Source organism: Nyctibius grandis, chromosome 14 (genome assembly GCF_013368605.1).
Source record: "Nyctibius grandis isolate bNycGra1 chromosome 14, bNycGra1.pri, whole genome shotgun sequence".
In the NCBI taxonomy this organism is placed as follows: Eukaryota; Metazoa; Chordata; class Aves; order Nyctibiiformes; family Nyctibiidae; genus Nyctibius; species Nyctibius grandis.
The window spans coordinates 14,786,646-14,810,288 of record NC_090671.1 but is presented as its reverse complement, the minus strand read 5'-3'; the positions used below and the strand labels follow the sequence as shown (position 1 = coordinate 14,810,288).

The 23,643-nt window shown below is 62.1% G+C and overlaps 3 protein-coding genes across 7 annotated transcripts; 2 read left to right on the top strand and 1 right to left on the bottom strand.

The window, feature by feature from the left end:
- Positions 1 to 14: 14 nt before the first annotated feature.
- TCHP (trichoplein keratin filament binding) lies at positions 15 to 7,891 on the bottom strand. The gene is made up of 13 exons (XM_068412948.1): positions 7,880 to 7,891; positions 6,886 to 7,220; positions 6,604 to 6,808; positions 6,303 to 6,359; positions 5,684 to 5,752; positions 4,730 to 4,903; positions 4,150 to 4,262; positions 3,769 to 3,835; positions 3,320 to 3,492; positions 2,359 to 2,440; positions 1,960 to 2,145; positions 1,723 to 1,866; positions 15 to 1,039 (listed from the first exon to the last, which is right to left on the bottom strand). Exons 1-13 carry the CDS (start codon positions 7,889 to 7,891, stop codon positions 1,007 to 1,009), a joined length of 1,650 nt encoding a protein of 549 aa, XP_068269049.1. The 3' UTR covers positions 15 to 1,006.
- A 387-nt stretch (positions 7,892 to 8,278) lies between these two features.
- Positions 8,279 to 11,102, top strand: GLTP (glycolipid transfer protein). The gene is made up of 5 exons (XM_068412983.1): positions 8,279 to 8,467; positions 9,393 to 9,454; positions 9,765 to 9,898; positions 10,031 to 10,181; positions 10,351 to 11,102. Exons 1-5 carry the CDS (start codon positions 8,365 to 8,367, stop codon positions 10,531 to 10,533), a joined length of 633 nt encoding a protein of 210 aa, XP_068269084.1. The 5' UTR covers positions 8,279 to 8,364; the 3' UTR covers positions 10,534 to 11,102.
- Positions 11,103 to 14,314: 3,212 nt separating this feature from the next.
- TRPV4 (transient receptor potential cation channel subfamily V member 4) lies at positions 14,315 to 20,188 on the top strand. 5 transcript variants are annotated; one of them, XM_068412649.1, is made up of 16 exons: positions 14,315 to 14,390; positions 14,484 to 14,691; positions 15,688 to 15,860; positions 16,064 to 16,216; positions 16,546 to 16,686; positions 16,792 to 17,090; positions 17,476 to 17,655; positions 17,732 to 17,890; positions 18,011 to 18,103; positions 18,304 to 18,377; positions 18,484 to 18,649; positions 18,874 to 18,940; positions 19,040 to 19,356; positions 19,475 to 19,602; positions 19,786 to 19,907; positions 20,029 to 20,188. In XM_068412649.1, exons 1-16 carry the CDS (start codon positions 14,315 to 14,317, stop codon positions 20,169 to 20,171), a joined length of 2,499 nt encoding a protein of 832 aa, XP_068268750.1. In that variant the 3' UTR covers positions 20,172 to 20,188. The 5 variants fall into 5 exon arrangements, with proteins under 5 accessions (XP_068268750.1, XP_068268749.1, XP_068268751.1 ...); XM_068412648.1 differs by having other exon boundaries at positions 14,315 to 14,691; XM_068412650.1 differs by lacking the exon at positions 16,546 to 16,686 and having other exon boundaries at positions 14,315 to 14,691.
- The last annotated feature ends 3,455 nt before the right edge of the window (positions 20,189 to 23,643 follow it).

The window sequence follows — 23,643 nt, the reverse complement described above, 5'->3', positions numbered from 1 at the left end:
AAGGAAACAAACAGTTGTTCAGGTTGCAATTATTCATTATTTATGAAACAAGTAGAAAAAATTAATGAAATCTTCAGCACTTGGAGAGGAACTGGACACGTTAAGAATTACTGCCACAGCACACATTATCTATCCTACTGATTTGTAATGCATTATGGATTAACTCCTAAAAGCCAGTCAGGCCTCTAGGCACATCCTGCTTCTCTGAGGTAGGAGTCTGCCAGTCAAACAGCAAAGGCAGCACATGGTGGTTGACAGCTGCTGTTCCACAGGAGGCACAGATTCTTTCATGCTTGAGATCCAGAGGGCCCATTTATTTGCTGTTTTGCCCCAGCATGGCACGTACGCCTGGAGAAGAGGAGGCTCAGAGGTGACCTTAGTGCAGTCTACAACTACCTGAAGGGAGGTTGTAGCAGAGTGGGAGTCGGCCTCTTCTCCCAGGCAACCAGCGATAGGACAAGAGGACACAGCCTCAAGCTTGGCCAGGGGAGGGTCAGGTTGGACATCAGGAAGCATTTCTTCTCAGCAAGGGTCATTAGCCATTGGAAGGGGCTGCCCAGGGAGGTGGTGGAGTCACCATCTCTGGAGGGGTTTAAGAAAAGCCTGGACATGGCACTTAGTGCCCTGGTCTAGTTGCCATGGTGGTGTCAGGGCAATGGTTGGACTCGATGAGCCCAGAGGGCTCTTCCAACCTCATTGATTCTGTACTAAAATACCTCACCACAACTCCTGAACACGGAGGAAGTGAAGCAGTTCAGGATGGAGCCCTCCGCCGATGCTCACACCTCTGCAGTCTTGGAGCCAGTAGAAATTTGCTCTCGTGTTCAGCTGGGCCACAGCTAAATATTTTCAGATATCTCACTTCTACTGAGTTGAGTCTCAGCATCATTGTAGCCTATTCCAAAGCCACCATTATTTCAGGAGTTCCTTAATTCTGCAAAGTTTTCTTTCTGTAGTCTGCAACTGCATTTAGTGCTCGTTCCTCAGGTGCAAAGGACAATAATCCTCAGGTCCATGCTGCTTTCGGGTAACTGTAGAGCTAACAGGGTCAAAACAAAGATCATAACTACTTCATGAGCTCTGGAATTCATCTTCCACACACACACTATCCAGCATGCAAAGAATATCCTCTAAGAAGAGGCATCAGTAACATTTAAGAGTTGGTATTTGAAGGCAGTAACACCTTCCAGCTTTCTCTGACTTTAGTAGCTACTGTCTAATAAGACAGAGAGGTGAGTGACTCTGCACAGTAGCTCATAGTTTAGTATGAAAAATATGATCTGCTGGGCACATCGTGCAGGTAGGGTTACTCAAATCCAGCTTGGTTTTTAGAGCTAGGCAAAGCATGACAGAAGACAAAGACGTCGAGCAGCTGAGATGTGCTGTACCACCTGTGTTAATTCAGCTGATAATGCTGAAAATAACTAGAATAACATTTGAGGCAGTAGCAACAAATCTGCCTCAAAAGTTATTTAAAAACCGGGACCTAAAGCATCAATAACAGCAAAAGAAAAGCAATTTACACGAGGGAACTATAGACCTCGGTTAGAAATAGCACCAGGGGAAGGAACGGGCCCAGTGTTCTGCCCCGGTGCTGTGTGGCAACTAAGGTGCAGATCACAAGCAATGACAATTCTGCTTGTGTGATGCCATCGCCCTCCCCGAGGGGTTCCGTGTCAGGGTGACCCGTGCCTACCCACCTCCCACGCCACTGCCACCTACCCTGCTGCGATACCCCTGCTCCGCCATGCGCTCGGCCTCCTGCCGCACCAGCTCCTCGCGGCGCTGCCGGGCGGATCTCTCCTCTTCTTCCTCCTCCCTCTGGCGCTGCTGCTCCTCCCATTCTTGTACGTGGTGCTCTGCCAGCTGGGCACAGAGAAGACAGGGCTGTTACAGCCAGATCAGACACGGACTGGGCACCTTCAACAACTGGGTGCAGGTCTGGAACATGAGCTGTACCTGTGCTTCCAGCTCCTGCCTGCGAGCTGACTTCAGCTCCTCCTCCTGCTCCTTCTCTCGCCTAGTCAGTTCTTTTGCCTCTTCAAGTTCTTTAATCAGCTGCTCTCGATACTTTATAGACTCTTCTCGGGCTCGTCTGTTTAACTCCATCTTCTCTTGGATCTGGCGCTGTCTGCCTGCCAGGACCTTTGTGAAGTGAGAGGAGCAAGAGAGGGGCTAGCATTAGAAGCAGAACTGGGCAAATCCCAGGGCAGATGGTTAAACAATTCTCAGGAAATGTATCAGACAAGCAGAAAAATTCTGCCTTGGGTACTGGAGGCTGTAATCCTCTGGGGGGTCACAGCTAGAACGATGGCTTCATCGAACCAAGAGAGACACCTCATCAAAAAAGGTCCTCACCTCGTTCATCAGGCGATCTCTGGCTTTCTTCTCCCTTTCCCATTCTTCTTCCCTCTTCTCCCACACTTTTCTAGCTTCTTCTCTGAAGGAGAGAGAATTATCTTTAACTTACACTTAAAAAAAACACCCCTATATACTCCATGGGCACAGACGAGCTACCCTGTACTTTAGAAGAGCGCTCAGGTTTCTCTTCATGTTTGTTCCCAGGCAGCCAGCGTGTCCGCCCCACCTCTGCCTATGTCAGAGAACTGCTCTGATCGCCCTGCTAGTGAGCAGCAGGAGGTAACACACCGAAGGGAATGCTGGCTTGCAGCAGGACTCCTTGGATGTGCCGCTCTGCCCCAGGCACAGGAGGGCCTCGGGAGGAAGCTTGCCTCTTAACAAGGATACTCCTTCACACAGGGGGTGGGTGGGTAAAAGCTGAAGATTTTGCCAATCTTCCCTCTGCAACAAAACCTTTAACTAAAGCTTGATGGTAGGACGCTCCGTCCTGTCACCAGTGAAGGTGCTCTGGGCCTGGGGAGAGCGTCAGGAGGAACCTGAGGCAGCTTATATCTACGAGCTCTGAGATACAAAAGGAAACAATGTGCCAGTTTTGGGGTCACTTATAAGTCCCTCCACATCAGTAATGCAGAATCACTGAACGTTGGTTACAAAGTACTTACAACTAAAAGGTAATTCTTGCTGTCCCTGCATTACTACTTTTTTTTGTTAGTAAAGCTGTTGCATTAGAGTTAGTGTAACAAATTATGGACGTGGTGCCTGCCTAGCAGGGTACTGGGCACGTGGGTGAAGGGGCAGAGCTCACTTCTACTGCAGGGCTTCTAGAACTGCAACGCCAACCAGACACTGCTTTCCAACGTCCACTCCCAAAGCCTGTTTAACAAACGTGAATTCCAGCCAGGCAGGAACATTCAACACACACGGTCTCTAGATGACGTTCAGAGGTGGGCAGACTCACCTAAAAATAGTCTGCAGCTCTGCCTCCCTCTCCTTTTCTAGCTGGAGCTGTTCCTCAATGACTCGCTTCATCCAGGCAACATCTGCAACAGCTCGTTCTCGCTGCGTGGACTGGCGGCGCTGATCCTCGTCTTCTTTCTCCAGGAGGGCTAGTAAGATTTGCCTGTCTGTCTCCTGCAGAAAACCCACAGCATTAACAACTACCCAAGAGGCTTCCAGCCTGCGTGCAGGGCTACTCTCTATGAATTATTGGTGAGGTAGTGTCAAGGGTGTGCTCAGAAGACACTCAGTCTGCTGGCTTCCCCATGATCTTTTTGCTCCAGACAAGCTGGAAGGGGTTTCCTACCAAATTATCTGTAGGCATCAGAGGCAGACACATAAACAAAACATAAAGAACAAGTTTCATCAGCGCACAGTATAACGTATAAATCAAGGGGTACTTTCTCTTACCAGCTCCTCTTGTATCTGCTGGGCTCGGCGCTTTAGCTGGGCATTACACTGATGCCTCAAAAAGCGACTGAAGGAGAAAAAAAAACAACATTCAACCTGAGGCTGAAGCCCTGTGGTGTTATACACCAGCACTCAGGAAGGTACATCTACGACAATGTAACCTACAGGCAACAGAGGTACCTGCACTGCTAACATGAACCAAAAGAGTAACAGCACCAACGCATTTGCTCGTTGGCTGTTCTGGGCGCTTCCATCAAAAAACAAATATTTACAACCCGCTGTTGCTACATGAAATATCTCCTCGTGCCACAAGTACTGCCGTGGACACAGGAACAGATTCTGTCCAAGCCCTGCTGAAACAAGCTGTGCTCCGTATCATACCCAAGTTCTTGCTTCTTCCGCTGCTCTTCCATTTGCTTCCTTTCTTCTTCCAAGTTCTCCAGCTCCCACTGCTGCTTCAATAAACTCTCTTGTTCTTTTTTCAGCTTGGTTGCCTAAAAGCAAAAAACAACCACCGAGAAAGAGTACATCAGAGAGCTAGGACAGCCCAGAGTGCCTTCACACCAGAGTTTGTACCCTGTTCTGCTCCTCTGCAAGCAGTCAAAATCCTCGTTGTAGCAAGTATTCCATATTAATTTAATTCGTGGCTCACAGCACAAGCTGAAAAAGCCTTTGACCTGAGCCTGTCACATGTAGAAGTTTCTACAAACCTTTTTCTCATCTGGTGCAGCACAAAAAGGTGCTCATATTTCAAGAGGAGCAAACAAAAGCTATCGGAATGCAGTTTATGTGCCAGTGTTCAGGGGAGAGGTCTATAATGCTAACAGAAATTATGTCACAGGTAACTTTGGTCCAGATTTAATCTAGTGGAAACCTGGAGGGAAGAGGTCAGGTCAGCGTTGCTGTATTTCCAAGTGAAACAATGAATTTCCTGCTCAAATGAGGAGAAACTAAAGTTTACCTCTGTCTCCTGTAACTTCAGTTCTTCTATTTGTTGAAGCAACGCCTCCGCTTGCTGCTTCTCTTCCAGCTGACGCTTCTCTTCCTCTTGTCTCATTCTTTCCAGTGCTTCCCTTCGTGCGATTTCATATTCGTTTTCATAACGTTTTTTCTCTTCAAGTTCCATTGCTTCTTGCTTTCCGAGCCAAAAGAAAGCACGACATTTAAGGTTAGATCCACAGATCAAACTCCTGCAAGCTGACATGTATTGGGAAAATATGGAACAAAAGAGGCTAGGAAGGAACACGAGGACAAAGCCAATCTGCTGACCACTGCCTGGAAATGGTTATCAGTCTGCACACATCCTTCACAGGACCCTGCACAGGTCTGATGCTAAGCACAAATACACACAGACTTTCCTGTTACAGCCTAAATTATTGGTTTAGTTAAGTCTGAAATCTGTGTTTGAAGGCCTTTATTATTCTCTCATGTAAAAATCACTGTATTCCCATATCTACTATGTGTGTATTCAAAGAGGGAGCTCTTGCAGCCTTGCGCCGGCTCTGCACTGCTGTGTGCTGTTAGATGAGCAGCCTGTGCCACGCTGAACCCTGCAGCGGACCCGTCCAGCAGATAGCACTGGATTTTCTAGCAGACAGACAGTGTGTACGTGTTAGGAATGATGGCTCTTCACTAAAGCATCTTTCCTGTTAGCAGCTCCTGTTGTTCTGCGGACACCAGAACGCCCCATCGCTACAGGAACGAGCACGGCCACCTCAGTCGTTATTGGGTTCAAGACTGGTGTGAGAAAGATGAACTGCCAGCTCCTACTCCTTCCACACCCACCCGTGTCCATGCAGGAAGGCAAGCTGTCTGCCAGCAGGGTCAGAAGACACGTGGTGTCACACCTCCGCCTGCTCACGCGTTTCAGGAGCCTGCCCTAGTTGCTGGTACCACCAGAGCTGCCCCAGCATACCTTGGTTTTTTGCATTAGCTGATCACCCCAAGCCTCCCTCACGTGCTTCCTGTGCAGCTCCGACTCCACCTGTAGATGACACCAGATGTCATTAGTGCCAGAGGCTCTGCTGTCCCCCAGCATCTAGACAGACTCTAGAGCTCCTCCTGGCCCAGCCATAGCCCTGAAGTCCCTGCAGGATCTGCTGCTGCAGAGGTAGGCTCGTTTGGGTGTCCTCCATGCCCACCAGTTCATGCACTGAGGGTCAATGGCACATGCCAGTTCTGGGAAACACCACAGTGACACTGGAACCAGAGCTGTGGTGAGTAGAGCAGCAGGTCAGCGGAAAAAAAAAGACATAGGGAAGCGCCATGAACACGGCAGGTACAGCTTCAAAAATCACCTGAGATATTTACATCACGGGCACTGAAAATCTGCTCTCAGTGTCAGATTTCTGACTGGTTTTGAAGAATACCAGCTTTGAGGGGACTTCTGACACAGCCATTTCTTCTTTGCCTTTTTCTTAGGACAATTATGGTGATTCAAGATAAATGACAACAGGAGATACACGATGCCATTCAAGTTAAAAACTGGTTGAATAAATGCGAGGCAGCAGGGACTAAAAGGAAAGCAACGTCACCTCCCGGAGCTCAGCGCTGTTTTTCTTCCAGTGCTCGTACAGCAGCTGCTCTGCAACCTGGAAACACGAGAGCTGGATTATGTCAGAACACAGAAGGTCTGAGATACTGAACCCTCCCGAGGCAGCCATCGGTTAAGTGCACCAAGAGCTGAAGAACTCAGCGCGGGGCACTTCTGTCCGGCCCCCAGCAAGTGCGGTTTGCACGCCCCAAGCATCGCAGAGGTGAGGAGCGAACCGCAGGCTCCGAGGCCTCTCCGGGCGCCGAGGCCGGGGCCGCGGGAGGCCCCGCCGCTCCCCTCACCTTCCTCCTCTGCTCCTCCCGGCCGGCTCGCAGCTCCTCGCTCTGCTGCCGCATCCCGGCCAGCTCCGCCCCGCAGCCCCTCCGCAGCTCCCGCAGCTCCGCCGCCAGCGCCTCCCGCTCCTCGCCCAGCAGCCGCCGCAGCCGCGCCCGCCGCTCCTCCAGCCGCGCCGCCGCCTCCTCCGCCTGCCGCCGCACCGCCGCCGGGCTGCCACACACCCGCCGTGTCAGGGGGAGCGCCCGCCGGCCCCCCGCGGCCCGGCCTCCCCCGGGCCCGGCCCGTACCTGGGCGGGAGGGCGCGCGGCTCGCTCCACCGCGCCTGCCGCGAGCAGCAAATGGCGGCCTGGGCGAAGGAGCGGCTGGCCCGCTCCCACTGCTGCCGGCTGCGGGCCTCCCGCTCCCGCCGCCGCTCGGCGGCCCAGCGCTCCGGGGCCCGGCCCCGCGCCGCCCACCGCAGCGCCATGGCCCGCCGCTCCGCACCGCCGCCTGGCGCCACGGGAACGCTGCCGGCCGCTACGGGCGCCGCCGAGGGACACGCCGGGCCCAGCTTCGCGAGGAGGGCGGGGCGGCCCGGGGGGACCGGGTTCTGCTGGGCCCCCCGCGGCACCTCCGTGCCCCCCTGAGGCCCGAGGGCTCGCAGGGCGTGAGGAAGCGGTCCGCGGAGCAGGACGGCCGGGCTGTGCCGGCGCCGGCGCCGCTTGGGCCGCGTTACAGCTCCCGGCGGCTCCGGTACTGATAAAGGTTCCTGTTTCTGCCCCCCCCGGGCAGCGACCCCGGCCCGGCGCCGCCTGCAGAACCTCGCCCTGTGCCAAACCCCAACCGGGCCGGCCCCGGGACGTGCCCAGCACCCAGGCACCGGGCACCGCGGGCAACCGGCTCGGTGGAGGGAGGAGGCGGCAGCTGGCGGCCCCCCGCCTGTGCCACCGCTGGTGACACGCGGCCGCGGCGCTGTGCCAGCACCCTCCGTGCGAGCCAGAGATCGGTATCGCCCCACGACCTGTTTTTCCAGAATAGCCGGTAAAAACGCCGGATTTGGGGCCCCCCTCACCGGCAACTCCCCTCCCCGGGGCTGCTGGACGCGGCTGAGCCTTGCCCTGCTCCCCGCACCGCCACGACTCCACTCGCCCCCCCCGCTGCGGGGGGCTGAGCTCCCCCTGCCCGCACCGAGCCCGGTGTCGGTTTTCCACCCCCCGCCCCCCGCAGAGCTGTTTGAAATTAATCCCCCGGGTTTAGGCCGGGTTGTTTTCCCAGCGCGGGCCGAGGCAGCGGGGGACGCACCGGCCCAACCATCTGCTCCGCATGAAAAATTGATCTGCCCTAAATAATTAACACCCGCGAGCCGGGGGGGAACGGCCGCTGCGGGGGATGCTCCGGTTTCCCCCCGCGCTGCAGGCCCGGGCACCGTGCGGCCCTGAGCAGGCCGGGGCCGAACCGCGCTGCCCCCGGGATGAACCAGAGGATGAACCGGGGTGGGCTGGGCGGCCTCCTCCGGCCCCGCACCCGGCCCGGCCCCGCCCCGGGGCTGAGGGGGGCACAGCCCCGCCCCTCAGCGATGGCCCCGCCCCCAGCGCTGGCCCCGCCCCTCAGCCCTCCTCGCCGCGCCTCGATTGGCGGGCGGTGCGGCAGCTGTGCGCGGTGATTGGTCGGAGCGGCGGGGGCGGGGCGTGAGGGCAGCGCGCTGCCGGGACGGGCGGCGGGGCCGGTCCCGGTGCGGTGCGGAGCGGGCCGGGCGGGTCCCGGTGCGGAGCGGAGCGGGCCGGGCCATGGCGCTGCTGCTGGAGCACGAGTTCAAGCCGCTGCCGGCCGACAAGCAGATCGAGACGCTGCCCTTCCTGGAGGCCGTGGCGCACCTGCCGCCCTTCTTCGGTGAGCCCGGGCCGGCCGTTCTGCGGGGCGGGAGCTGCGGCAGGGCCCGGCCCGGGACCGGCCCCGCCGCCGCGCACAGCCGTGGCCGTCTGCGGGCAGAGGGCCCTCGGGCCCCGCCGGCCCGTAGCCCCCCCCGCTCCATGGTGTCCCCCCGGTCCTGGGTGGGCCCCCCCCCGGTTCTGGGTCGTCCCTCCTCCCGGTCCCGGCCCCCCGGTGGGTGCTCACCCGTGGGCCCGGCTGCTCCTCGCCCCCGGTGCCTGATGCCCCCCCAGGGAAGCAGCCTGGCACGGCCGGGGTTGCATCACGGTCCCGTCGAACCCGCCAAGCAGCTCCATTGGGAAACGTCCCGCCGTCCCCGGGGCCCCACGCCCTGGCAGAGCCGCCGACGCCGCAGTGGGGCCCGGCCGCCTTCCCCCGGTACGCCCCGGCTGGAGGCATCGCTCGGGGCAGTCAGCTCCCGGCCGGCCCCTGGATCCCACCCGCGGCGGGACGGGGCAGGCGCTGTCGGGGCCGTGGGCATGTGTCGCCATGGCCGCCCTCATGCCACGATGGCCCACGGTGGCCCGCACCATCCCGCTGCCCTCCACAATGTCGGCCATTGTGTGACAGCTCCGTGGCAGGGCTCGGGCGGGCAGGACACGAGCTGCCTGCCTGGGGACGGGCGGAGAGGGTCCTGTGCCCATCGTGCTGCTCCGGACCATCGCACTGGGGCCGTGTCCCCGAGCGGGGGGTCGCGGGGCCGGGTGGGAGGCAGGGCAGCTGCTCCCCATGGCTGTGTGCGAAGCCTGCAGAGCCCTTCGCTGCGGGTGTCTCGGTGTCTTGGCCGTGGTTAAGCTCAAACCTGTTGGTTACAACACGACTCGGGACTGTGCGGTGTCTCCGGTGTCCCCTAAGGACTAATCATCCTCCCTCCGTGTGTGCACAGATTGCCTGGGGACTCCCATCGTCTACTCGCCGGTCAAAGCAGACCTGACTGGAAATATCAAGGTAGGAAGGGGCGCAGGAGGGCTCGGCGGGGACGAACGCCCAGGCAGAGATGCTGTGGGATTGGGGAGGCAAGATTTGGAGGTGTTTAAGAGGGTTTTTCTTCCCATGGGGGCTTTTGGGCTTAGCGGCGGCTCATCTCGGTCGCGTGTGTTTACTAACGGGGTTCCCATGTGTTTATTAACGGGGCTCCCTGGCGAAAGCACCGTTTAGCAGCCGCAGCGCTCGCTGCAGGCACCCCGCCTCCCCACACCGCAGCCGTGAGCACAAACCCGGCTGCTCCCGGGAGCCAACCCCTCTCCTCTGCCCTCAGAAAATCCGGGCGGTTTACGACTCCAACCCCGCCAAGTTCAAAACGCTGCAGAACATCCTGGAGGCGGAGAAGGAGATGCACGGCTCGGCCTGGCCCAAGACGGGCGCGACGCTGGCGCTGATGTGGTTGAAAAGGTGACACGGCATCGGGGGCTGCCGGGGTGGTGGGTTTTGGGGGGGCCTGGATGCGCCGAGCTCAGGGGGTGCCTTGCTGGAGGCCGGGAAGCAGCATCCCCTTCCCCACCCTGCCATCTCCGCTCTTCACAGGGGCCTCAAGTTCATGCTGGTGTTGCTGCAGAGCATCTCCGACGGCGAGCGGGACGAGGAGCATCCAAACCTCATCCGGGTGAACGCCATGAAGGCTTATGAGATCGCGCTGAAGAAGTACCACGGCTGGATGCTGCAGAAGCTCTTCATGGTGAGCTTTCCAGCCCAGCTTCTCCGGGGCTCCAGCCAACATCCCCGGCACCGTGGGGTCTCCAGGCACTCAGTGACCCACGGGAACAACCCAAAGTGGGGTCCTGCATGTGGGATGGGGACAGCTTTGGGTCTGTGGGTGTCTTACAGCTTCCTCCTCTGTTTTACAGGGCTCGGTGTACGCTCTTCCGTACAAATCGGATTTGCTGAAGGCATTAGAGAAAGGTAAAGAAGTGAAGGAGGAGGAGAGCATAGAGAAGATCCGTCAGTTCCTCTTGAGGGTCACCCCCATCCTGGATGCGATTTATGAGATGTACACAAAGATGAACGCCGAGCTGAGCTACAAAGCCTAAAGCTCGCACGGGACTGGCGAGGCTTAAATGATGGGTGCTACGTCTTAATCACTGAGGCAGCTGGGGCTGCTCCCGGCGACTTTGATTCCCGTCTGGATCTGCAGTGGATAACCTGTTTTCTAAAAAAAAAAATAATAATAATAATAATAATTAATTTTCTATAGAGAATATGGCAATAAAACGATGGTGCCCTGTGTCATCGTAGGATTTCCCAAGCTTTTGTGCTAAAGAGGAAAAACAAGCGTTTCTAGTCCCTGACTCTCGGACTGCACCGCTGTGCCCGGGACCCACCGGGTGCCAACGGGCGCCCGACGCCGCTCGCCCACCGACGGGCACCTGGGTGAGGAACCTCCCGAACGATGCCGGCGGGGGAGCCCATGACCTTCCCAGGTGACCCCGACTCCTCCAGCGCTGCGTGGGAGCGAGCCCCCTCCGCCGCCGGGGACTGACCCGACGCGGGGTTTGTGGAAGCACGAGGTGCCTTATTAACCGACCGCCTTACGGTGCTGCCGAGCCCCCGCCGGCGCGGCGGGGAAGAGAAAGTTAATAAAAACTCACGGTAACCTCGGCCTGGGTGGCTGCTTTGGGGCTTGTTCCGGGGGGCTGTTTTGGGGAGGGTGTTTTGGGGCTGCTCCTGGGGGGCTGTTTTGGGGAGGGCGTTTCATGGGGCTGTTTTGGGGAGGGTGTTTCATGGGGCTGTTTCAGGGAGGGTGTTTTAGGGGGCTGTACCTGTTGGGGCTGTTTGTGGGAGAGTTTTTGGGGCTGTTTCAAGGAGGGTGTTTTGGGGCTTGTTCCTAGGGGGGCTGTTTTTTGGGGGGGCTTTTCCTGGAAGGGCTTTTTTTTGGGGAAAGTTTTTGGGGCTGTTCCTTGTGGGGGCTGTTTCGGGGAGGTTGTTCTGGGGGGCTTGTTTTGGGGAGGCTGTTTTGGGGCTGCTCCTGGCAGGGGGCTGTTTTGGGGAGGGTGTTTTGGGGAGGGTGTTTTGGGGCTGTTTTGGGGGGCTGTTCGGGGCCGCTGCGGGCCGTGCCGGTGCCCGGGGGCCGGCGGAGCGGAGGGGGCGGGCGGGGGCCGCTCCCGCAGGCGGGTCCCGGAGCCGGGGCGGGGAGCGGCCGCTCTCCGGGACCGGCCCCGCGGCGACTCGGCGGCGCCGGAGCCGGTGGGACCCTCGGCGGGACGTGCCGAGGTACGGGCCGGGAACGGGGCGGGGGGCAGCGGGGACCGGGGCAGGATGGAGCCCCCGGGACAGGGGATGGAGCCTCCGAGGCAGGACATGGGGACGGGGGCAGGACGGAGCCCCGGGGTGAGGACAGGGCTGCGGGATGTGCTGGGCAAGGCTGGGCCCAGCCCCATGGGCTCCCCCGGCGCTGGGGGGGTCCTGACCTGGCTGGGCAGTTTGGGGGCTCCCTGCCCCGAGGGTGAGGTGCCGGGTGTGTTCCCACGGGGTGCTCTGGGGAAGGGGTTTGTCCGTTGGGCCACGCCACGTTCCCGGCTCTTGCCCAGGTGAGCGCGGGGGTCCCGGCGGCGCGGTTTGTTTCGGAAGCTGGCTGGTTCGCCCCGGGTGAGCGTTTCCACCGGGGCTGACCCTGAACGCGGTGCGGTTTCGGTGATTCACTCCTACCCAGAGCCCTTCGTGCTTTAGCTTGAGGAACACTTTAATGTGGCAACGTCTGCACCGCCCGCGAGCGGGGCACCCTCCCTGGCGCCTGCCCAGGGCACGTCCCTGCACGTCCCGGTGTCGGTGCTGGCGTCGGTGCCCCTGCGATGGGCTGCAGTGGGGCACTAACTGGGGATGCTGGTCTGGCTGGGAGGTAACTCGGTGGAAAGCTGGGGAGAGGTGGGAGCGCACGTGGGGGAGCGGGCGGGAGGTTTGTGTTGGACGCGAGAGCCGGGGCCGTGCCGGCGAGCCTGGGCACGGTGAGCTGCGCCTTGACTCATTTATTCCGTGGGGTGAGGAAGTCTGAAAAATCAAAACCCAAATAACGGACGTGCCAAATAAAACCCCATTGACGGCACCTTTCCTGGCAGCGGCGGTGCCCGTGGGAGCACCCGGGCTGACGGCACTGCCCAGCAAGCCCGTAGTTTCCGACGTGAGCCTCCTGCCCTGCTCGCTGGTGGCAGCGCTGGCTCCTGGCCCCACCTGCCCTTTCCACTTGTCCCCTCGCTTCTGCCCCCCATCTCCCCGGGCTCCAGCCTCACGAGCATCGCCAGGGCCACCTGCCACCTGGCTGAGTCCCCTGGCCGAGTCCCCAGCCGCTTCCTGGGGAACAGTGTCCTGTGCTGGTGGCTCCCCAGCTCTGCCCTGGGCTCTGGCCACGTGTGACAGCCCCTGCGGTGTCTGGGCTTGTCCCTGAAGCCGGGCTTGGATTCCCAGCATGGCTGAGGAGTTTGGGGCTCTGTCCCCGTGCACAGCCCGCAGGGCTGGCGGGCTTGGCCATCCCCTCTTCTCTGCTGTCCAAGGACAGCAAGGGGCCCTGTTTGCCCGGGGTCAGTGTGTGGGACCTGTGGGCTCTGGCAGGTGCCTGTGGAATTTCTTGCAGAGAGGGCGAAGGCAGGAAAGTCGGCGAGGAGGAGAAACCGTGTCAGCTCTGCGGCTCGCCCCGCATCTCCTGGGGCTGCCCCGTCCCCCCTGGGTGTCACCCGGGGCTGCCCCATCCCTGCTGGGTGTCCCCTGGGGAGGCAAGGACGGGTGCCTGACCCAGCCCCCCCTGCACTGCCGCGGGGTTTTGGGGCTGTTTGCAGCCCTCGTCCCCCGTGCCTGTGGGGCTGCTGTGGGACATGCAGCCTGGTCAGAGCTCCCTGCCCGCCCCGACGGGCACAGCCTGCCCTTGTGGCTTGTCGTACAGAGCTGCAGCCCAGCAGAAAATGACACGTTTCCCGGCTGCTTTTTCAGTCCCGGGAGCCGCGGGGAGGGCTGAGCTCCCCGGAGGCAGCAGCGGGGCTGAGCCTCAACGCTGACGTGTTTCACGGGTGTGTGTCCATGGCAAGCGGGGCTGGGGGACACCCCAGGGTCCCCCACCTGCCTGTCCGTGCCCCTGCCAGCGCTGCCTGCCCGGAGGGACCCGCAGGCAGGGCACGGCGGTGCCCGTGGCACGGAGCAGTGCTTTGCTCTCCGCGCTGGTAGCACCGCTCTCCTGCAGTCCCATCTCCCTCTGGGCAACCTAAACCCATAATTTCTTGTCCCAACCGCTGCTCCTGCCCTCCTGCCGGCTGCGGTCCCTCTGTGTCATGTCTGTCCCCCTCCCGGTGCTGGCACCGTGGACACCCAGGGCCCGGGGGGGCTGCGGGAGCGGTGGGGCATCAGGGACCAGCCCCGGTCCCGCTCCCAGCCCCAGCTCCCCGCTGCCTCCGGGCGCTTCCCTGGGCACAGGGTGTATCCCAGGGATGTTTTCTTTCCTGCGGCGGCGATCGGAGCGCACAGGGTCTGCTCTGTGCCCTGTCCTGGGCTGCACCCAAGGCGACCGCAGAGGGGAGAGGCAGCGGGGCCGGGCTCGCCCTCGCCCAGTAACGGCTGCGCTTTGAAGCCGGCAGCACCGCGGCTGGTGGGGCCTCTGCAGGCGTGAGGGGTCCCACGGCCGGGTGGGTGGGCGGTGAGGAGAGCTGGGGCAGGCCGGTAGACCCTGGGCTGAGGGGGGGTCCCGTGGGATGGGACCTGCTCCTGCGCGGGGGCACGGTGCCCCGTGGGAGAGGATGGGGAGGGGTGGGCGTTACGTGGGGGTGACGCTGGGCTTTCCTCTGCCAGGTCTCCTGCTCTTGTGGAAGGAGCTGGGGGTCGCGGCCAGGGGGCATGGCGGACGCCGAAGACCCCCCGCGTGCCGTCGGCGGCGATGCTGGGGAGTGCCCAGGGGATGACGGGTCCCTCCAGAACGACTCCTTCCCGCTCTCCTCGCTGGCCAACCTGTTCGAGAGCGAGGACACGCCGACCCCCGCCGAGGCGGCCCGGGGCCCCCCCGGTGCCGGGGATGGCAAACAAAACCTCCGCATGAAATTCCACGGGGCCTTCCGGAAAGGCGCCCCGAAGCCCATGGAGCTGCTGGAGGCCACCATCTACGAGTCGGCCGTGGTCCCCGCGCCCAAGAAAGCCCCCATGGACTCCCTCTTCGACTACGGCACCTACCGCCACCACCCCAGCGAGAACAAGCGCTGGCGCAGGAGGGTCGCGGAGTGAGTACGGGGGTGCCCGTGCGCCCCGGTGCCGGCGGGGAGCGATGGGGTGGGGGGGGACACCCTGGGTGCAGCACCGCGGGTATGGGGGTGCAGGCAGCTGGGGATGGGGACAGACCCCCCGTGGGTCTCTGAGTGGCACTTTGGGGTGCTTTGGGCAAGGGGTGCCATGCACAGGGGGCAGATCCCAGCCAGTGCCAGTGGCAGCGCCGTGCTGTGCCGTGCTGTGCCGTGGTGGGGGGCTGCAGCCCCGCGGTGCTGGGAGCGTGGCTCCCCTTCCCCCTTGCCGGGGCCGTGAAAGAGGCTCTGTGCGCCCAGCCGCTCCCCTGGCCGGGCGGCCGTCTGGCTCCCCGGCATGAAAGGGCTTTTCAGGAGGGCCTCCACCCTCCTGCGCCAGGAAACCGGAGCCGGGGGGGGCAGCCCACGGCCGGGCACACAATGCCCCTCTGTGCTGGGCACCTGGGGTGGCCACCGTGGCCCCCAGCCACTGTCCCCACCCGGGGGTGCAGCCTGGCTGGGGGCAGCGGGTGCCCCGGCAGGAGCTCGGTCCCCCGGGTGGGTGGAGGGGGCCGGGGTGCCCCGCGTGTCCCCAGCCCCGGAGGTCCCTGGCTGGGGCGGCCGCAGTCCCTCCTCCCCCTGTTCCCGGTGCTGGCCGGTTGTCCCCAGCCCGTCCCGCCGCTGCCAACTGCTCCGACCGGTCTGGCTTCACCGGTGGCACTGGAGCGTGGCTGAACCCTCAGCCCGTCCCTGCCGGGGGGCACGGCTGGGGGCCCGACACGCTGCACCACCCGGCTGGGAGCTGGCGAGGTGCCCACCAGCCCCTGTGGGCGATACAGGGAGCACTGGGCTGCCGTGGGCGGGGAGGCTGGGGGTGACCTTGGCTGGGGGGGTGCCCCCGGGTGCCCTTTGCCGGCAGCTGAGCAGCCCCGAGCTCATCGCACGGGTGGGAAGCCGAGGCAGCGGCTCCGGTCCCCAGCGCTGGCACCTCTCCCGCAGGAAGCAGGCGCCGGGCGTGAAGGGGCCAGCTCCCAACCCGCCGCCCGTCCTCAAGGTCTTCAACAGACCCATCCTCTTCGACATCGTCTCCCGGGGGTCCACGGCCGGCCTGGATGGGCTCCTCTCCTTCCTCCTCACCCACAAGAAGCGTCTCACGGATGAGGAGTTTCGAGGTGAGCACTCGGGGCTGGCCTTGCCCTGAGACCCCTGTGGTACCCGTGTCCCCGTGGGGATGGTGACACACAGACCAGCACGGGGAGGTTGTGACGTGCAGCACCCGGGAGGAGCTGGGGGTTTGGCCAGGGAGTGCAGGGCTGGGCACCCCCAGAGCCCGAGGGGGCTCGCCCCAGCCCCCATCAGCACCCTCCGCTCCCAGAGCCCTCCACGGGGAAGACCTGCCTGCCCAAGGCGCTGCTCAACCTGAGCGGGGGCAAGAACGACACCATCCCCCTGCTCCTCGACATCGCTGAGAAGACGGGCAACATGCGGGAGTTCATCAACTCACCCTTCAGGGACGTCTACTACCGGGGTAAGGGGGGGCATGGGGCCACCACCGGCCCTGCCTGGGCGTGGGGGACCCCGGGATGTCTGGGGGACCAGAGCAGCAGGGACCCTGGGGAGGATGGAGGGTGCTGGGGAGGTTGAAGAACGGTGCAGCTGAGACCCTGGGGAGGATGGAGGGTGCTGGGGAGGATGGAGGATGCTGGGGAGGTTGAGGAATGGTGCAGCTGGGAGCCTGGGGAGGCTGGGGGGTGCTGGGGGGGCTTGGGGACTGGAGCAGCAGGTGCCCTGGGAAGGCTGGGGACCCCGGGGGAAGCCCTGGGGCGAGGCAGGGGCTGAGGGGTGGCTGCGGCGCAGGTCAGACCGCCCTGCACATCGCCATCGAGCGCCGCTGCAAGCACTACGTGGAGCTGCTGGTGGAGAAGGGGGCGGACGTGCACGCCCAGGCCCGCGGGCGCTTCTTCCAGCCCAAGGACGAGGGTGGCTACTTCTACTTCGGTGAGCGGGGACGGAGCTGGCGGGTGGCCCGGGGGGCACCGGCTGCCCCCCGGGGATGCTGCCGTGGAGGCGTGATGGTGACGGGCACCCCAACTGTCCCCGCAGGCGAGCTGCCCCTCTCGCTGGCCGCCTGCACCAACCAGCCCCACATCGTGCACTACCTGACGGAGAACGGGCACAAGCAGGCAGACCTGCGGCGCCAGGACTCGCGCGGCAACACCGTGCTGCACGCCCTGGTCGCCATCGCCGACAACACCCGCGAGAACACCAAGTTCGTCACCAAGATGTACGACCTGCTCCTCGTCAAGTGTGCCAAGCTCTTCCCCGACACCAACCTCGAGGCGCTGTTCAACAACGACGGCCTCTCCCCGCTCATGATGGCGGCCAAGACCGGCAAGATCGGGGTACGGTGACACCCCCCCACCGCCAGCTGGGACCCCTCGGCCCCACTGTCCCCTCAGTGCACGTCCCTGCCAGCAGCACGGCTTCTCCCTGCAGATGGTGCTGGAAACACGTGCAGCCTATTAACCTGGCTAATTAACCTTTCCCTAATTAACCCCAGGCTCTTTTCCCCTGCCCTTGTCCTCCAGTGCTGTGGGTGGGGGTAAAAATGCAGAAGCTGCAGCGTCCTGGGGGGCTGATGGTGTCCCTGTGCCCCAGGAGCCCCCCGGGGTGCAGGGGGGTGTTGGGGTACGCAGCGGCAGGGGGGAGCTGCCCGGGGTGGGGTGGGAGGAGTGTGGGGTGCCCCAAGCAGGCAGGGTGGGGGTCTAGTGGTCCTGCCTGGGGCAGATCTTCCAGCACATCATCCGTCGGGAGATCGTGGACGAGGACGCCCGGCACCTCTCGCGCAAGTTCAAGGACTGGGCGTACGGCCCCGTCTACTCCTCCCTCTACGACCTGTCCTCGCTGGACACCTGCGGGGAGGAGGTGTCCGTGCTGGAGATCCTCGTCTACAACAGCAAGATTGAGGTGGTGGGAGCTGGGGGGTGGGTCCTGGGGGGGCTGCAGGGTTGGGTGCCTGCTGACAGCACCCGTGTGCCACCAGAACCGCCACGAGATGTTGGCCGTGGAGCCCATCAACGAGCTGCTGCGCGACAAGTGGCGCAAGTTCGGGGCCGTCTCCTTCTACATCAGCGTGGTCTCCTACCTCTGCGCCATGGTCATCTTCACCCTCGTCGCCTACTACCGCCCCATGGAAGGCCCCGTGAGTCCCACGGCGCCGTGGCCCAGCCCCGTGGGCCAGCACCTCCTGGCAGGGGGGGTTTGCCGGGTCTCTGCCTGTGCTGGCACGGGGGAGCAGCTCAGCTCTGTCCTTTCCCCGCAGCCCCCCTACCCGTACACCACCACCGTCGACTACCTGCGCCTGGCCGGGGAGATCATCACCCTTCTCACCGGCATCCTCTTCTTCTTCACAAACGTCAGTGTGGCCAGAAGGGGTGTCCTCCCGTGGGACAGCCGAGCCCTTGTGGGCTCCACGCAAGGAGCGGCCCGAGGGCGACAGCCCCGTGTCCCAAGGCATCAGCCCCTGCCGCGATGCCCCCCCGGACACTGGGACCCTGCCAAGCAGGGGCTTCTCTGCCAACCCCCCCCCCGCCAACCTCTCCCTCTCTCCCCCAGATCAAGGATTTGTTCATGAAGAAGTGCCCAGGCGTGAACTCCTTCTTCATAGACGGCTCCTTCCAGCTGCTCTAGTACGTGGGGACCCCCCAGCCCCCCTTGAGCCACAGCACCCCCGGGCTTGCAAGGGGTGGTGGCTGTCGGTGCAGGGGCTGACACTGGCTCTCCTCTCTCCTCCAGCTTCATCTACTCGGTGCTGGTGATCGTCACGGCGGGGCTGTACCTGGGCGGCATCGAGGCGTACCTGGCCGTCATGGTCTTCGCGCTGGTCCTGGGCTGGATGAACGCGCTGTACTTCACCCGGGGGCTCAAGCTGACGGGGACCTACAGCATCATGATCCAGAAGGTCTGGTGTGGTCAGGGATCTTCTCCTTCCCCAGCAGGGCTGGTCCTTCTATGCACGTATGGCCCAAAGGGAGGGTCCTCCATGCTTGCTTTAGGTCATTGTGGGTCACCAAAGCTCTGCTATCTGCCCTGCCATCCCTGTGGTATGGCTCGGTGATGGTGCCCCAGCACACGGCCAGGCACTGTGGTCCACCACATCTCACCCCCCCTCTCCATCACTTGCAGATCCTCTTCAAAGACCTGTTCCGCTTCCTCCTGGTCTACTTGCTCTTCATGATCGGCTACGCATCAGGTAGGCGCCTGGCCAGTGGGCTAGCTGCTTGGGGGCCATCATGGGCCACATCCTTGCCGCTGCCCCCACAGCCTCACTGGCCCTGTCCCTCCTCCCCAGCCCTGGTGTCCCTCCTCAACCCGTGTCCCAGCGGCGAGTCCTGCAGTGAGGAGCAGTCCAACTGCACGGTGCCCACCTACCCCTCGTGCCGGGACAGCCAGACCTTCAGCACCTTCCTGCTCGACCTCTTCAAGCTCACGATTGGCATGGGCGACCTGGAGATGCTCGAGAGTGCCAAGTACCCCGGCGTCTTCATCATCCTCCTCGTCACCTACATCATCCTCACCTTCGTGCTCCTCCTCAACATGCTCATCGCTCTCATGGGTGAGACCGTGGGCCAAGTCTCCAAGGAGAGCAAGCACATCTGGAAGCTGCAGGTACCACCCCGGGAGCTGCACTGCAGCACCCTGAGCCCCATCAAAGCAGCACCAACTGGGTGAGAGACCCGCATGCCCCATCCCCAAATGGCTGAGGGGTCCCTGGTGTCCCCGGCAGTGGGCCACCACCATCCTGGACATCGAGCGCTCCTTCCCTGTGTTCCTGCGGAGAGCCTTCCGCTCGGGGGAGATGGTCACCGTGGGCAAGGGCACCGACGGGACGCCCGACCGCCGCTGGTGCTTCAGGTAAAGGCAGGTGCCCCGGGGAGCAGCCGAGCCTCCCCCAGGGCAGCAAGCGGCGTTTCGGGGTGACGGTGCCACGCGTTTGGTTGCTGGGTGGTTTGTACCAGTCTGGAGCTGGGTGGTGTTGCCGGTGGTGGGATGGCGGAGGGATGCAGGAGCTGCCACCCTGTCTGACCTTCCCCGCAGGGTGGATGAGGTGAACTGGTCCCACTGGAACCAGAACCTGGGCATCATCAGCGAGGACCCAGGCAAGAGCGACACGTACCAGTACTACGGCTTCTCCCACACCGTGGGCCGGCTGCGGAGAGGTGAGCGCGGTGCCGCGGGCTGGCAGCATCCCTCGGGGCGCTGCTGAGCCCCGGGAGCGGGTCTGCTCTGGGGGCACCGGGAGCAGCTCCAGGCTCTGCCCAGCTCCCGCCGTCTCCGCAGATCGCTGGTCGACGGTGGTGCCGCGCGTGGTGGAGCTCAACAAGAGCGGGCAGCCGGAGGAGGTGGTGGTGCCGCTGGGCACCGTGGGGACGGCGGAGGCGCGGGAGCGGCGGCACGGCCAGGCCCCCAGCTCCCCGCTCTAGCACGGCGGCACCGGGAGCTGACGGACTCTGCCCAGGCCCTGGCACGGGCTCGGCACAGCCAGCGGGATGGCGGACCGGGCCGGACGGTGCTTGGCTGCTCCTCAGGGATTCGTGTCGCCTCCGTCCCTCTGGCAGCCGCTGTTGGGGCAGGTCTCCAGCCCGGAGGGGGGGTCCTGGCCCTGCCCCGGTGCTGCTGGGGGTCTCCAGCTCACACAGACGAGCTCCAGCGCCGCCGCTTTGCTTTGCCGAGCCGTGCCGTGCCGTGCCAGGCACCTCTGGCCCGGGCAGGGTGCGGGGAGCGCAGCCCCTTATGCCCACCAAGGCCAATGGTTTTTGCCACACGTTTTTTTTGCACAAGATTTATACGACTATTTATTTAGTAATAAAGACTGACCAGCGCTCCTGGTTGTGGTACGTGGATACAGTGCGGGGCTGTGGTGCGGGGCTGTGGTACACGGCTGTGGCACATGGCTGTGGCACACGGCTGCAGGGTACAGGTGCAGCACATCTGGTACACAGAAGCTGGTGAAGGGTCTGGAGGGTCTGACCTACGAGGAGCGGCTGAGGGAGCTGGGGGTGTTTAGCCTGGAGAAGAGGAGGCTCAGAGGTGACCTTAGTGCAGTCTACAACTACCTGAAGGGAGGGTGTAGCACAGTGGGAGTCAGCCTCTTCTGCCAGGCAACCAGCGCTAGGACAAGAGGACACAGCCTCAAGCTTGGCCAGGGGAGGGTCAGGTTGGACATCAGGAAGCATTTCTTCTCAGCAAGGGTCATTAGCCATTGGAAGGGGCTGCCCAGGGAGGTGGTGGAGTCACCATCTCTGGAGGGGTTTAAGAAAAGCCTGGCCATGGCACTTAGTGCCCTGGTCTAGTTGCCATGGTGGTGTCAGGGCAATGGTTGGACTCGATGAGCCCAGAGGGCTCTTCCAACCTCATTGATTCTGTGACTCTGTGGTCCGTGGCTGCGGTGCCCCGGGATCTGCCGGCTCCCCGCGGGCACGGCTCCGCCGGAGGGCAGCACACACCGCGCGATGCCGGGCGGAGGAGCCCCGGGCCGGGCCGTGCTGGGCTGCGGCTCCGCCCCGGGCTGGGCGGGGGGGGCCGAGGGGCGGCTGTGGGGCTGCAGGGTGAGGCCATCGGCCCGCTCCTGCCCGGCTGTGCCCGGCTGTGGGGCAGGGAATGGGGCTGACGGGTGGAGCCTGGGGGCTGCCCGGCAGGAGCAGGGTGAGACCCCGGCGGGGCGGGCAGCACTGCCTGGGTGGGATGCTCCCTCTCCCATCCTGTTCTATCCCATCCTATCCTATCCCATCCTATCCCGTCCTGTCCCATCCCCATCACTATCCCATCCCATTCCCCAACCCATTTCCCATCCCATTCCCCAACCCATTCCCCATCCCATCCCATCCTATCCCATTCCTCCCCATCCCATCCCATCCTGACCCATCCCATCCTACCCCATCCCATTCCTCCCCATCCCATCCCATTCCATTCCTCCCCATCCTGCCCCATCCCCATTCCATCCCATCCCCATCCCATCCCCATCCCATCCCCATCCCATCCCACCTTTTTAACCATGCTGCTCCTTTTCTCCTCGTCTCCCTTCGCACCCACTTGCAGTGGTTCGGTTTCCTCTTGCAGCTGGATGTTGTGTAGGTCTGACGGCCTGATTTGGGTGGGCACCAGTGGCACGATGGCACGGTGGCACAGTGACACAGCAGCAGACCCTGCCCAGGGCCCTGGAAGCAGCCTGGCTCAGTAAGCAAATGATAGAGCAGAAAAGGGGACACTTCATCTTCAAACTTGATTACTCGCCGTTAGCTTTAACTGCACTGTCTCCGTTTAAATGTGATTTACATACATCTCTCATATTGTGGTTTAAGTATTTCCCCAGGGTGAGGGAATGAATAAGTTTCATTATCACTACTTAGGAGAGGCTGAGGCTTCAGCTCCCGGCTCACGCTGCGGAATCGAGTGAGGAGCGGCGCCGGCTCCCACGTTCACCCCGGTTGCTCTTCGAAAATGACAGACTTTGCTTTCGCCCAGGTGGGCAGCTGGGCACCCCAGACTCGGGGGCACAGGCTGGGGGAGCCCTGGCACGGGGGTCGGCTGCCTGGTGTGCCGGAGATGGGCACTGTACCTGCCTACGGCGCTGGAGATGGGATTTTCCAGCATAATTGGAAATAAACCAATTCCCCCCCCGCCCCGTGCAAATTCTGATGCCCCAAAGCCAAGGGACAACGTGTGAGCAGGGCTTAGAGCAGCTGGGATGCAGGAGGGGCAGCCGTCGCCATGCCCCAGCACCCTGCATCGTCACGCTGGACCCCACCGTGGCTTGGTGGGGATGGGGGTGCTGGGGGTGCTGGGCCACGGCCCCCTCCCACCCACCCCTCCCCGTGCCGCCCTGCCAGCGATGACAAACCCAACAAAGGGAAGAGAAAAGCACTTGTCATCCAGAATGCGGAGCGCGGAAGCAAATTTATTTTTAGATAAATCTAAGGCTTAATTTGTGAAGCTCATATCAATCAAAATGAGAGATGGGTTTTTTTAAGTCCTTTTGCAGCCGTGCAATTTATCCTGCCTGTCTCTTCTCCTCGCTCTCCAACAGCAAAGGCGGCCGCTAAGTTTAACGTCAGCCTCATGCACGCCTGCCTTAGAAATTATTGTTGTTATTATTTTAATAGGAAGATATTTGCAGACCAGAAATGGCATCATTTCCCCCCTGGCGCATCCCTGGGTGCTGTGCCCAGCCGGGGCGACGGAGCTATGGGTGGCGGCGGCTTCACCCTGGGAGCCCACACGCATCTCGGGGCGGGAGGGTCCTTGCCCCATCCCCAGCCGGTGCCCACATGTGTTTGGGGTCCCATGGACCCCCCTGCACCCACAAAGATCTAAGCAAATATTTTCCTCCAGCTGGTCTAATTTTAACACGCAGGCAGGCAATGGCACCCCCCCCAACCCAGTAACATTAACCTCTGTGAAAATTTCCTTTTGTCCCAATTTCTCTTTGTTCCCTGGCTCGGCTGTCACACCACTGGTGACGGAGCGGTCCCCTCCCGGCACCCCAGATACCAGCAGAACCACGGGGCAGCTCCAGCCATGTGGCTGCGTGGCATCATCCCTGTCCCCATCCCTGTCCGGGCTGGGGGGGAGCAGCCAGGGGCCAAAAATAAGAATAGTGAAGCTTTGCCCCCAGCGCACCAGCCCTCCGCCACCCATGGCCGTGCTGGGGTTTGGGTGTCCTGCAACCCCACTGTGGGTTTCCACTGGGACCAGTCCCATGGCCATGGGCAAGCTGGGGCAGGAACCGGCTTAAAAATGATCTGAATTCCACAAGTGGGTAATGGAAAATGCCACCAGGGCGGCAGGCAGCCACGGGCAGGGGCACGGGCCGTCTTCAGCCCCCTCCCTGTCTGGGATAACCCCACACCATATGTCCCCACTGCAGGAGGCGGGGGCTGGGGGCACGCGCCCTCC

Bases quoted from the DNA above. Each gene is read 5' to 3' on its own strand.
- TCHP (XM_068412948.1), bottom strand. The intron at 6,809-6,885 runs GTACGGGCCGGG...GGTGTGTGGCAG, and splicing joins CCGCGCGCCCTCCCGCCCAG to CCCGGCGGCGGTGCGGCGGC. The intron at 2,441-3,319 runs GTGAGTCTGCCC...TCTCTCCTTCAG, and splicing joins GAGCTGCAGACTATTTTTAG to AGAAGAAGCTAGAAAAGTGT.
- GLTP (XM_068412983.1), top strand. From the start codon at position 8,365: ATGGCGCTGCTGCTGGAGCACGAGTTCAAGCCGCTGCCGGCCGACAAG. The intron at 8,468-9,392 runs GTGAGCCCGGGC...GTGTGTGCACAG, and splicing joins GCACCTGCCGCCCTTCTTCG to ATTGCCTGGGGACTCCCATC. The intron at 9,899-10,030 runs GTGACACGGCAT...CGCTCTTCACAG, and splicing joins GCGCTGATGTGGTTGAAAAG to GGGCCTCAAGTTCATGCTGG.
- TRPV4 (XM_068412648.1), top strand. From the start codon at position 14,315: ATGGCGGACGCCGAAGACCCCCCGCGTGCCGTCGGCGGCGATGCTGGG. The intron at 17,091-17,475 runs GTACGGTGACAC...TGCCTGGGGCAG, and splicing joins CCAAGACCGGCAAGATCGGG to ATCTTCCAGCACATCATCCG. The intron at 18,378-18,483 runs GTACGTGGGGAC...TCTCTCCTCCAG, and splicing joins GGCTCCTTCCAGCTGCTCTA to CTTCATCTACTCGGTGCTGG.